We start from the raw sequence: 12,584 nt of genomic DNA, 5'->3' as shown, positions 1-12,584 counted from the left end.
CGTGTGTTGATGATAGCATAATTTATAGCTCACGGCCTGCTACACGTTCAACTCGCTTTTTTTTTCATACGGAATTACGACGGGCAAATTTCCATCTACCGGAGAGGCCTGCCTTCTGTCAACTTACTACCGGCAACCCTCTCGTGTAATCCGACCCGGGCTTCTCTATTCACAAGGACAACCACTGCATCGAGGTACGAATATCAAGCGCTGGCACAATGGAATCCTCGGCGATCATTGCATGGGTCATCAGCGCCGTGGTCATTTCGCTCGTCCTCCTCCCGTTGGTGTTCTGCATGTGCCGTAGAAGACTTCGTGATGGAGAAAGATGAAGGACCGTAATTAGAGGAAGGAAGTGGGAGGGAGCAGAGAGGGCAAGGCTTACAAACGCGACGGTAAGAGGAGGCAAGCAAGCAAGCTTGGAGCGAGCAGAAGAAAGGGTGGATGCTCGCATTTGTGTCCACGGGAGGATGGAAAGGGACTCACAACCAAGGATGGTCACTGGGGTAAGATTATCCATCGGGGGAGGCCAGCCTCGGAAGGGTGAGGAGGAGGAGGAGGAGGAGGAGGAGGAGGAGCCGAGTATGCCTGACGTGGGGGTTTCGCGGTGGTGGAGCGGGGATGGCGGAGAACAAGTCCCAGAGCTTACCTGAGGCACGCCAGTTTTCAGAGAGCCGCTGCTTAAAAAAAGAGAGCATTTCCAAGACCTGCACAAGTCCTAGACGTGTGATGTGATGGTATAGGGCTGTGGGGTGAGTGAACAGCCCAGCGTTTCGCATGTGAGGTGCAAGCCGCGGTGCAAGACGGCCTGACGCGAAAAGCCTACATGGCCCAAAGAGACGGCCGACGTAGGGAGAGCGGGCGGTATTGTGCACACTGCCGTCCGTCAGCCAGATTATAGATGCCTATCATGGTGGCTGAGGAAGGCAGGCTCAAAAGGACTCGGAAGTCCTCCGGGCAACGCGGGCGCCTTTTGTTTCCGGCGTCATCATGATGCCCTGAAGCAGGAACGGTAGGATGTATGAATGACTAAAGCACCTTGCTTGGGCACCCGAGGCACTCGGATCCTGGATGGCGAGGCCTGGCCACCCGCCTGTCCGATGAAACGGTGGCCGTCCAGGCCCGACTTCTCAAGGTTGGCCTCGAAACAGAAAGCTGTGATTCCCAAGCAAGCGACGAGAATGCCAGGAACCTGGCCTGAAGAGAGAACCAAGCATGAAAATGGTTGATCTCAAACCAGCGACGTGTGTCAGCCAGAGATGTATCAAATAGTTGCTGCGTATCGTCATCGCCCGATCGGGAAATGCGTTCTAGGAGGGGTCAGCCTTGTGTAACCTGGTTGGCCCCTCATCCACGTTCGCGCCAAGGTTGGTCAACAGACGGCTTATTACTGCGTATTCTAGGCATGCTGAGCCTCGCAACCCAGCCGCCCGGGCTCCCCGTCTGGACACGCACGCTGCAGGGCAGTGGCAAGCACTGCCGCGGGCATTTTCTTCCTTCTTGCCGTCTCTGCACACCCCCTTTTTTCACTTTTGAGGCTCGTTTTGGGTCATGGCTGCCCCTATTGCCATTGACTTTGATAACCATGTAACGGGCGGGCGGCCTGTCGCTCGCTGTTTCGCCACTCTCCGTCTTTCAAGCCTTTCGCTGTGAACCCCTTCGTCCGCGAGGCAACGCCAGCTCGAGCGGGGCTTCGAGTCCACTTTCTCAAGAGGCCATTCATCCACAAAAAACTGGGGATTTTTTTTAGGGGGTTCTAGGTTCAAGTACGGGTCGGGTCTTCTTTCTCGTGGACTTCAAGTGAGTTTTGAGCGGGTTTTGTCTGGCTCCCTGGCGTTGTTCGACGCACGCAACGGCTAATCAACCACTTCTCAGAATCTCATCACCTATCCCCTCCTTGCCGTGGTACCCACTCTTGAACTCAGACTTGAGCATTGAACCTTGGAAACCGGGACGGCGCTTCTTTCGTCAGCCATGGCGCCCACCCTCCCCCCACCTTCATCACCACCGCCCGCCTCGGGCGACGTCGACGACATCCCTCTCATTCTCGGCGAGCAAACCGCCGTTCTAGCCCTCTTCTGCGTCATCTCCCTCTTCCTCCTCGGAGCCGTCTTCGTGGGCGACCGGCAGTCACGGATGAAGAGCCAGTCGTCGTCATTCTCGCTTTCGTCGCCCACGGCATCGCCGGCCTCATCACCGGCCCGGCGATCGCGGGAGCGGAGAAGCAGCGATGAGGAGGCCGCCGCCGCCGACGACGACGACGGCAGACCTTCCGAGAGGACGCCGCTCCTGCCGAGCGAGCCCACCCTCGTCGGGCCGGGGCTGGAGCAGCGGGCTTCTGGGGATCGGAGCGCTGGCTCGAGCAGGCCGGCCAGCCCAACCCTTAGCGACGGGTCATGTAGCAGCGGCAGCAAGCTCTCGTACGGGTCGTTGTCGTGGGGCTCGGAGGAGACGATAACGACAGTAGAATCGGAGCCGGAGCCGGAGCTGGAGACCGGGCGAGGATGGAACGGAGGACCGTATTGGGCGAAGCTGAAAAATAAGGCGGGAAGACGTGAGACCTTGTAACAGGGTTTGCGTTTGTTGTGCTTGCTTGTTTGTATTGATTGTTGACCTAATACCCTCGAAAGGCCTGTATAATTATCATGTAATAGTGAATGGTTTATTGATAATGCGTAGACACCCAACCTTGCTACGATGTTGTATACCTTCTCAGGGCTGTCCGGCCTTTCCCAAGCCTTTCTACCTTTTTTTTTTTCTTTGATGGCCGTTCTGAACAGCAGCGGACGAAATTGAAATGTTTGATCACCATGGCCTGATGCAGTGCATCATAGCTGACTGGCATAGTATTTGACCGACGGGTCTTGAAGACGAGAAAACAACCCCCGAGTCAAAGCCATATCGAAATTGACGACTTCATCATTGATGAGCTAGTTCAGGTCAAGTCGATAATAAGCCAATATCGTCTAGACCTATGGTCACCTTTATTTATACAAGCTAGCCAGGTCCGCTCCTCATCGCGGCTGGCAAAATACATGGTGATACACACGGTGGTCTCGCAGGTTGGCCACCCCTTCACCCCCTTACGTAGTGATTTGATTTCCCAACTGCAGGCTCTGTCCTCTCCCAGGTAACACAACCTTCAGCTTCAAGTTCCCTCCAAAGCTTGTCACACAGACGTACAGGACGCACCACCCCCGCATGGTCCTTTCGGGCCAAAGACGTCATCGTGTTAGCAGCCCTTGTCGCCAGGCCAGCCAGTAGTAACCAATTAAGCTCATGGCCCACCCACTCCAACGACGAAGCACCGCTGTCGCGTTCAAACACGCACAGCATTCCCGTCTCTCGGCATCCCAGCCGAATGGGAGTACAACCATGATCTGCTGCGATCGACCATCAGTTGTCGAATGTTGACGGGGGGCGTGGGCCACTTCCACCTGGACACACACATACTACTAGACTCAAAGGCGCAAGCCTACAGGTCCGATCACGCCAACAACCCCCACGCTCCACATGCAATTAGACCGGTCAGGGAGCGCACATGTACATACTGCGTAGCAATCAGCTCAAAAATGGCATATCGGTTCAGAGCAGACATCCGACGGGGGCGGGGTAAGGATGGCGCAAGGCACGAAAAAAAAAAAAAAAGAAAAAAAAAGGAACAGAAATATTGTCTGCCCACTCTTTCGGGAGCGATTTAATTGTTTGTCATGGTGGTACCGGGAGGCTGGTACCTGCACCGTATCGCCCCAGAGATCAGTACAAAGACCCCTCTCTTTTGCCATTGTGTTCGATGATGATGACGATGATGCCCACTCTCTCTCTAATAGGTAGTGAGAGAGTTGCCCACCGTACAGAAGAACTGTTTGCCATCCAACCCATGAGACAGACACCAAACGAGCGAAAAAAAAAACATACAGAAATCAAGAGCAGCAGCAACAGCGCAAGAGAATCCCGTTTGCGTCCCATCCCAAATAGCATAATACCATCCACAATGCCCAATAAACATAGGACTCGCCTCAACTCCTTCCGGACCCTCACGAGTGATTAATAGTCCGTATGTTCTATGTACCGTGGTAACACGCCGCCGCCGCCGCCGCTGCCGCCGCCCACTTCCTTCGACGAACGACCATGTTGGAAACGAATGCAAGAAAAGAAAAAGACAAAAGAAAGCATCGTACTGTGGTGTCGTGACGCCGGCCTCCGTTAAACGCCTTGCAAATGCTCCGGACCAAGGAAATGAGGAAAACCACTAGGAAAAAGAAATCCCAACGCCGAGCCTGTATGGCCGAGAGAACCCCGAAACCTGGCCAGACCATGATATCGAGCGAAACCCCAAGTAGGATACGCCACCGTGGTGCCCCCTCCGAAATGAAGAAAGAAAGCCGGCTGGCTTAGCGCGCGCCCTTGGTCTCGTCTCCCCAGATGGGAGCCCCGAGCGGCTTGCTGATGCCGAACCCCACGGCGACGGCGATGCCAACGATGAAAACGATGATGGCGATGCGGATCATTATCCGGTTGCGCTTGCTCATGCCCGCTAGGCAGCGGCACGAGTGGCGGTTCTTGCGGGCGTCCTTGGCTTTCCTGCGCCAGTGGTCCTGGCCCGGCCACACCTGGCAATCGCTGCCGCCCTTGGTGCACTCGGCCGACTTGCGGTTGGCCGTCAACGAGGACGACGACCCTTGGGAGTAGACGGGCAGCACGGCGGCGCCCGCCTCGAGATCGGCGTCGAAGGGGCTGGCGCGGGTCGTGGCCGGCGTCGAGACGGTGCACAGCGCATTCTTCTCGTCGAAGGCGGGGAACGGCTGCGGCGAGAGCGACTCGTGGGAGGATTTGTGGGCGAGCTGCGTCTCCTTGGCTTGGAGCTGGCCGCTGTTTTCGGGAGCTGGAGCCGCCATGGCTGGTGGTATGCAGAGGTGCGCTGGGAAAAGCGGATGGATGCTGGATGTGCGAGCGGCTGATGGTACGGTTTCAATGATACCCTCAACAAATGACCTGCGAGACTGTTTTGTCGGAGTCGATGCGACGCCTGCGGTATAGGCGGTATGGATGGATTGTGGGATTTATGAATGCGATGGATGACGATTGTATAAGGATTGAATACAAGTCTGAGGCGGGTAACATGTCAGCACGAGAGGATTACGGACGGAAGAGCTGACCTGAATCACCAGACAGCAGCGGGGAAAGGAGCGGCCATCGCACGCCGCCATTTCGTGTTTCCGCCGTTCTCGCCGTTCTGGGCGACGTTCCAAACCATGGGGGGGACAAACTCACCAGGTGCGACGGGTTGCGTTTCCCGTTGGAAGGGTCAACTTGATAAAAAAAATCTTTCGAAAAAAGAAAGGGATCGGAATCGAAAACCCTCTTCCTAGCAGGAGCCGAACAAAACGTTGCTGGAAGCGAAAAGCGCCTTCACAACTCAATCGAGGGCGCCAGGCGGGAGGTCAGAAAAGGCAGAATGGCGGCGCTGGAACCCTAAAACAGGTGGTCCTTTGGCGCTATCTGGCTGGGTTGGCTCTTTTGCTTCCGCGATCAGCGCCGTCTGAGGATCATTCCACCTCTCAGACGAGCGGTGAATCAAGGCGGAGGGCTGGCGAGGAAGAGCCTGGGCCGGAACAGAAGAAGTAGGGCTCTGGAGGGAGGTCATGAGAGGGCAGGCGGCCTGGAGAAATGAACGGGACATGGCATGGGATTGGAGCAGGGAGACCAGGATGAGGGATGGGGGAGGAAGGGTACGTACCTTGGCGGTCTCCTAACAAGGTTGTGGGGCCCATCTGATGCCCAGCCAATCATGAGCCGATCCCGTCAGGGGCTGCATGATTCGTTCTCTTCCGCGGGCGCTAGGCCCCACCTGTCCGATCCCTGTAACCTGCGGTTTGCGGGCTAGTTCCGGACCCACTTTCTTTTCTTGGCCAGTCAGCAGAATCTTGATTGGCTTGGCTGCATGGAGAGCTGCTTTCCCAGGACCCAACAGCTGCCGGGTTGGCCGCTGGAGCTGCTATGTCTGCATACGCAGCAACTACTGCGGACAAGGAACGACCAGCACAGCCAAAACGATGCTTGACTCCGCGATTGATCATGGATATCCTTCTCCTGCGACGCATGGTGCTCAGAGGGGACGGCTCAACCTTCCGTCCACCAACCCGCGAGTAAGTCTTGACTCGCTGTCCAGTCATGAGCCGGGCCGGAGCCTGGGTCCGCCAATCAGGCCAGGTCAGGTACCGGTCAAGGCTATCAAACAGCCCAGACGGGCCCGGCGCCCCAAGTACCTATTGTATTGGATGCCCTCCGATGCGATAACGGACGGGAATCCCACGTCGAGTGAGAATTCCTTGGTCGCTGCCGCAGCCTTGTGATCGGTCGCCTGCTCTGTCGGGCAGGAGGCCGCTTCCTGTTCTGCTATCGCCTCTCCTGGGCGCACCCGAAGGAGTTTCTCTTAGGTGGTGGGTTTGCCGGATCGGTCGCAGCGTCGCCGCTGCGCGCACGTCCGCTGCACCACGCCGCAAAGCGCACATGCAGATCCACCGCGCTGCATCCAACTGGGACCGCCGCTCAGGACCACGCTGTTTGGCCCCCTCCCTCCACCCCGGACGGAGCTTGGACTCGGTCGAATCCGAACGACAGCGATGGCCATGATGGTTGGGAAATTACCGGATTTAAAGCACGGTCAATAGACACCTTCGGGGAAAAAAAAAAATCAACGCTCAAAGAACAAATGACGCGGGAAAAAGCCATTCAAGCTAGCTGCCCAAAACGCGCAACAACCCGCTAACTATCGAAGCCATTTACGCCACCGAAGCGCGCCCGAAGTCCAACAATCACCGATGCGGGATGCACAACCGACTGCGACTTGCTGTCGCGTCGCCGCGCCGTCACGCCGGGTTCCGTGCTCCTGACCAGCACGGCAGCGCCAGCGACCAATGAAACGGTAACATGCGACGCGGGCCGATAGTGCGGGCGATTACCGCGTTTGGTCGACTTTTGCCGCCGCTCAAAAAGCCTGCCGCTGGTTGTTTGGGACGGTGAGGGGGGGAGGGTTCCTCGGGTTGCAGAAACCAGGCGCGCATGTGTTCCTGTCCGCTCCAGTTCGCTCATGGCATGTTTGTGCTGCGTCTTCTCTGAAACGGTTCTCTGACGGCAGGCAAACCCCATGGACGTCTTTGACGAAGCACGCAGGTGGCGGAGCGAATGGTTTCGCCTTGTTGGTAGGCGCAGCAATGACTGCGGGGTTCGAGATTTAGGCCGTGCCGAGTTGGCGGGGAAGAGGCTCCTCCAACGGGGATGGCTTTGCTCCATCACACCATGCACGCCAGGTGGTGTTGGTATTTCCTCATCAACGATCACGGGGCTGTCTGCCACGGCGGAAATGGACTTTCAGCTGCCTTGGATGCCGTCATGGTTTTCTGTTTGAAGCCTTAGCGCAGTGGTTTGCTGCGGATGGCACCCGATCGCGGCTCCTGCGGTGAGGAGAGTCCGACCTACCTACCCACGGTACTTGGTGGAGTCGGTCTCTACTACCTATAGGTGCACGGCTGTCCAGCTGCTGGACGTAACTACCCCTCAACCACCTAGCCTGGGAGACGGGACCGGGGGCCAAGAGACTTGGAACCTGGGAACCTGGGACGGCCTCCCTGAGACTGACCATGTAACCTTGCAGTGAGGAGCAGGAGCTGAAAAAGCTCAATGGAGCTCTCATTCCATTGTGTTGTAGCCTTGCGGCAAGAATGATAAGCCTTTTATTGAGTGGGACTGTCAATCTGTTGACCAAGGCCGGGCTGAGGTTTGACGATTGTGACATTTTCATATTATTATTTCCTTTTCTAATGAGAGATGGCACCAGGGTCTTCGGTGGGCGAGATCCATCTGGGGATTGTGGCTCTTGAGAGAGATGAGGTGCTCTCCTGAGGAACAGTGAAATCTCCTATGGAACTGAGAAAAGTAAAGGCTTTCGCAGAGGGGAAGAAGAAGCGCTGTCGTTATGCACAAACCTTTGTCAGTCGTTCCTTTTTGGCATAGTTCATGGAGAATGGATGCTGTTCACAGGCCGCCGGCGGAGCGGAGCAATGCCGGTGCAGCATCTCCACCCAAAACAGGGCACAACGCTTCCAGCTTGCGGCGCCCCAAACCAAAATCAAGTGCACCGCCACACCGCAAATCGGTCGCCACCTCCACCACCTCCACCACCGCCACCACCGCCACAACCGGTAGCTCGAGTGCATTTGACACGTGCCAAGATGCAGGAACCGGCGGATGACGACCCACCGGCCAACCGGTGGAGGAGCCCGCCCACGGTTGAGATCGAATCGACCACCGACTCGGACTCGACTTTCACGCTGATCCCTCCGCAACTCCGTCTTCCGCTTACCTCGAGTTTGCGCTCCGAGGCTCCGACCCTCTTGCCCATCGGCCCGCTCAACGTCATCGTCCCCAAGTCCGTCTCGCGCGGCCCCATCCTTGGCACCTCCACCATGGTACGTACGTCTTGCCGAGTCGAAGAAGGCAACGCAAACCTTGGCTGAAGATCGACCCTAATTTTGGTTCCCCGCTCCACCTTAGAACAAGGACGGCTGCTTCACCTACGTCCACCTCCACCACTCGCACCACGCCGACCTGCTCGAGGAGTTCTGCAAGGACCGCCTCCCGCAGGATGACATTTACGTCCCGCCCGACCTGCAGCCGGTGAACCCGGAGGAGGAGGACGACGTTGTGCCCGACCAGCATGCCGCGTACGGCGTGCAAAAGGCGACTCAGAAGACCCGCGAGCCCGCGTGGAGGGATCTTGGGCTGTCTGAGCTCATGACTCGCGGCCCGTCGTCGTCGACGACGACGACGGGGGCGGCGGCGTCAGGCGCGGGGGGCCCGACGGGAAGGCGGACGGGAGCGCCGGGTAGAAGGCGGGGTGGTGCCGCGGGAGGGTATCGAGGGTTGCCCCGTTAACGCGACGCATGACTCGTGATTTCATGGGCTACGGCCACGGTCGGTTATGTTGTTTGTGGGAAGGGGGGGTTATCAGGGTTATCATGGGGTTCGGCGCTGGATGCATTTGCTACTTAGGCTTTGGGCGTTGGGGGAAACGAAGGGAACGGCAGGCTTGCGCACGGGAAGGCGTCGAGGGACATGGGAATGGGTACCCAGTGCATTAGGATGAATACGACCTGTCGAACGACGGCCCCCTTCTGGGACGTTGGCATGGAGAAAGGAAACAAACCATCGGAACCCCAACCCAAGCAGACCGCTCCGTGAGTGCCGGACGCCAAAATCAACCCACAAAATGCCCTGCAACAAAAAGAAACCCCGTCCTGACGGCCCCCGCTCGCTCCACCCCATCGGCTTCCCGTGATGCCGCCATCGCCTACCCCTTCCCAAGCAACGCCTCCCTCTCCAGCACCTCGGGCTGGAACTTGACCAGAAACACCGTCTTCCCCGGCCACATCTCGCCCTCCTCCTTCCCCCCCACCGTGTGCGCCGTCACGCGGGCGGGGAACATGGCGCCGTCGCACACCCCCTCGATGATGCCCGCGACGAAGGCGGCGCAGTTGAGCTGGCTCATCTCGCGCGGCACGCTGATGTAGGCGTTGACGAGCGGCTCGTTGTCGACAATCATGTACTCGTCGGGCGTGTCCGGGTTGGAGCTCTTCTCGAGCCGGTCCGCCTGGCGCCCAAAGAGGTGGGTCCAGACGTTGATCTTGATGAAGTGCAGGAGGGCGATGATGGTCAGGGGCCGCGTTTGCGAGCGCGGCGGCTCGCGGAGGAGGAGCAGGTCCAGGAGCTTGAGCCCGATGGGGTGGCCTTGGAGGTTGAGGCTGCAGGAGACAAGGAGAAGAATTAGGAAGGGCGGCGGACAGGACATTGAGCGAGAGGTGATGAGCGTGAGTGAGAGAGCGAGTGGGGTGTGTGTGTGTGTGTGAGAGAGAGAGAGAGAGAGAGAGAGAGTGAGAGAGAGAGCGCGAGACAGGACGCGGACGGCGCCGCGGGGAGGGCAACCTGGACGCACCGTTTTTCCAGCTCTTGGATGCCTGTTACTCGGCGCTGGGCATAAATGACCATCTCGGAGAAGAGGTAGGCAAAGGCGGCCTGGCTGAGCTCGGCCGTCTTGGTGCGGTTCAAGGGGCGGTGGTAGATGGTTTTGCCATTGGACGGGTACCGGAGGCCCGTCTGCTCTTTGCTGCTGGCGGCCTTCCCCGACCCTACGTGTGACATGTTGCTGGGATGTGCGGCGACGCGATCCTGGGTGAGGTGTCTGGAGAGTCTCGTCGTCGGCCGTTCATCAAGGTTGGTCGCAGGCGATGCGATGCCAGGCCCCATGAAACGGGACGTCGGCCGGGCGCGCCCAGACGGGACTCGAAAGCGCCCCACTGGTGCTCCGTTCTCGGTAGGCGGTGAAGCCTGGAGCTCGGGCGTTTGGGGCCGGCAGAATAGTTCCCTAGTTAGGGGCAAAAGCTACCCCGCCATGATCCCAAGAGCTGCCTGGGATGCGCTGAGCTGTTGTTGGTGGTGTTTGCCTGCCTGGGGCCCTGGCGAGGTTCTGCCGATTTCCACCACCCTCTCGTGGAACTGTCTGGTCTTTTTTTTTCGCTGCTTTAGGCCACGACCCAAAAGTCATCTCTTTACCTGCATCCAATGGGGTTTCCCTTGTACCTAGCCTGGAGGGGTCCAATCTCGACTTTGCCTGCCGTGTATTTGACGTGATCTGACCTAGTGATCGTGATCCATCCATCGCCGCCTCCCACACGCTCCAGATCTTCCTCCAGACTTCCACTCCACCCCACCTGCACCGTCCCCCCCAGCCGTCAACCTCTTAGATACCTACCTATTTATCGAAGCAACACCGAAACACCGCGAGAGCACAAGCCACTCAGCTCATCATGTCTGCGACCACCCTCGCCCATAAGGGCATGGAAGCCGTCCAGAACAAGGACTGGGCTGGTGCCATTCCTCTTCTTGACAAGGCTCTGGAGTCCTCCAACTCCCCGGCCTGGCTTCTGGCCCGCTGCCAAGCTCACCTGCAACTCAAAAACTACGAAGCCGCCCTGCACGATGCCGAGCTTGCCTACCACGTCGCTGCCGAGCGAGGTTCGGGCACCTCGCGCAAGCAAATGATCGAAGCCCAGTATCGCCGCGCCGTCGTCTACTTCCGCCTCGGGCAGTACGCCAACGCCGACTGCTGTGCCAAGTGGAGCATGCTCCTCGCCGAGGGCCGTCCGGCGGGCGAGAAGGATGGCATTGAGTTGAACGTCGACGAGGACGGCAACTACACCGTCACGCTCGAGCAAGCGGTGGCCGACAAGCTGGGTCAGCCTGGCGCGACGAACCAAGGGGCGACCGTGGATAGCATCATGGGCCTCGCGAGCCAGGGCCAGTCCGGCGGCGGGAACCCCAGGACGGGATTCGAGGCCGACTGGAACCGCGCTTACTCGTGGAGGAGCCAGGCGTTGGGTGCCCTGAAGGGGCTGTCCAAGGACCACCCAGGGTGGAAGGTCACGGTCGCCAAGGTGCCCAAGAAACCCGAGAAGACGGCGCCCAAGAAGGAGGAGCCCAAGCCCGCGGCAGCCGAGGAAAAGAAGGACAAGGAGGCCCCGAAGAACGAGCCTGCCCCTGGCAGCGTCCCCGACGAGCAAATGAAGCTTCGCGTCGACTTTTATCAGACCGCCCAGAACGTCACCATCTCGCTGTTTGCCAAGGATGTCAAGAAGGAGGACCTGCAAGTCCACTTTTCGAGGAGGAAGGCAAGCTCCCCATTGACCGCGCAAGAAGAAGATGATGTTTTGATGTTCCTTTCTAAACTCTTAGCAGGTTCAAGTCTCCCCTGTCCCTCGCGCAGCAGCTCCCTACGTGAAGCCAGGAGACCGCGAGGCCACCTCCACGCTCATCCTTGGCGGCGAGATCGATCCCTCGCGAAGCCGCTGGTCCGTCACGCCGCGCAAGGTGGAACTGGTCCTCCAGAAGGCCGCTCCTGGCGCCAAGTGGGCGTCTTGGGGTCAGGAGAAGATCGGCGCGGTGGCCGAGGAGGAGGAGGAGGAGGAGGAGGGGAACGAAGAAAAGAGCGGCGGCGCCGCGACCCCGGCCCCGCAGCGGCGCCCGAGCCGTCGCAGCCATCCACCACCTCCGCCGCCGCCGCCGCAGCCCCGGCGACAACCGCAGCCCCTGCCTACCCCACGAGCAGCCGCAAGGGCCCCAAGAACTGGGACAAGCTGGGCGAGGACGAGGAAGACCTCGAGAAGGGCGACGTCAACTACTTTTTCAAGCAGCTCTACCGCAACGCGACGCCCGAGCAGCAGCGCGCCATGATGAAGAGCTTCATCGAGAGCAACGGCACCGCGCTCAGCACGGATTGGAACGACGTGAAGGATCGCAAGGTGGAGACGGTCCCGCCAGAGGGAGTGGAGGCCAAGAAGTGGGATTGAGTTGGTACATGCCGAGCGGTAGGGGGTTTGGAGGGAGGCGGAGAGTCGGATCTGGACGGGAGGGAAGAAGGTTGGGTGAACATCTACGGCGATTTCCTTCACAGGGTGCTCTCTCCGAGAGAAGGATGCTCGGCGGGGTTTTTACGCAAGAGCACGGTCACGGGCTGGGCGGTGGGCATG

At 58.8% G+C, this 12,584-nt stretch overlaps 4 protein-coding genes across 4 annotated transcripts; 2 read left to right on the top strand and 2 right to left on the bottom strand.

Moving 5' to 3' along the window:
- Positions 1-4,394: 4,394 nt before the first annotated feature.
- VTJ83DRAFT_3839 (uncharacterized protein) lies at positions 4,395-5,647 on the bottom strand (the record flags this gene model as incomplete). Its single annotated transcript, XM_071010261.1, has 4 exons — positions 4,395-5,029; positions 5,084-5,108; positions 5,275-5,410; positions 5,475-5,647. The coding sequence occupies 4 exons, from the start codon at positions 5,645-5,647 to the stop codon at positions 4,395-4,397; spliced, it is 969 nt and encodes a 322-aa protein (XP_070867717.1).
- A 2,587-nt stretch (positions 5,648-8,234) lies between these two features.
- VTJ83DRAFT_3838 (uncharacterized protein) lies at positions 8,235-8,937 on the top strand (the record flags this gene model as incomplete). The annotated part of the gene is made up of 2 exons (XM_071010260.1): positions 8,235-8,471; positions 8,557-8,937. 2 exons carry the CDS (start codon positions 8,235-8,237, stop codon positions 8,935-8,937), a joined length of 618 nt encoding a protein of 205 aa, XP_070867716.1.
- Positions 8,938-9,352: 415 nt separating this feature from the next.
- On the bottom strand, positions 9,353-10,200 carry VTJ83DRAFT_3837 (uncharacterized protein; the record flags this gene model as incomplete). The annotated part of the gene is made up of 2 exons (XM_071010259.1): positions 9,353-9,803; positions 9,995-10,200. The coding sequence occupies 2 exons, from the start codon at positions 10,198-10,200 to the stop codon at positions 9,353-9,355; spliced, it is 657 nt and encodes a 218-aa protein (XP_070867715.1).
- Positions 10,201-10,865: 665 nt separating this feature from the next.
- Positions 10,866-12,288, top strand: VTJ83DRAFT_3836 (uncharacterized protein; the record flags this gene model as incomplete). The annotated part of the gene is made up of 2 exons (XM_071010258.1): positions 10,866-11,726; positions 11,794-12,288. 2 exons carry the CDS (start codon positions 10,866-10,868, stop codon positions 12,286-12,288), a joined length of 1,356 nt encoding a protein of 451 aa, XP_070867714.1.
- Between the last annotated feature and the right edge of the window lie 296 nt (positions 12,289-12,584).

Source organism: Remersonia thermophila, chromosome 3, assembly GCF_042764415.1.
Source record: "Remersonia thermophila strain ATCC 22073 chromosome 3, whole genome shotgun sequence".
Classification (NCBI taxonomy): domain Eukaryota; kingdom Fungi; phylum Ascomycota; class Sordariomycetes; order Sordariales; family Chaetomiaceae; genus Remersonia; species Remersonia thermophila.
The sequence above is the reverse complement of the archived record's forward strand: the minus strand, read 5'-3'. Positions and strand labels throughout refer to the sequence as shown.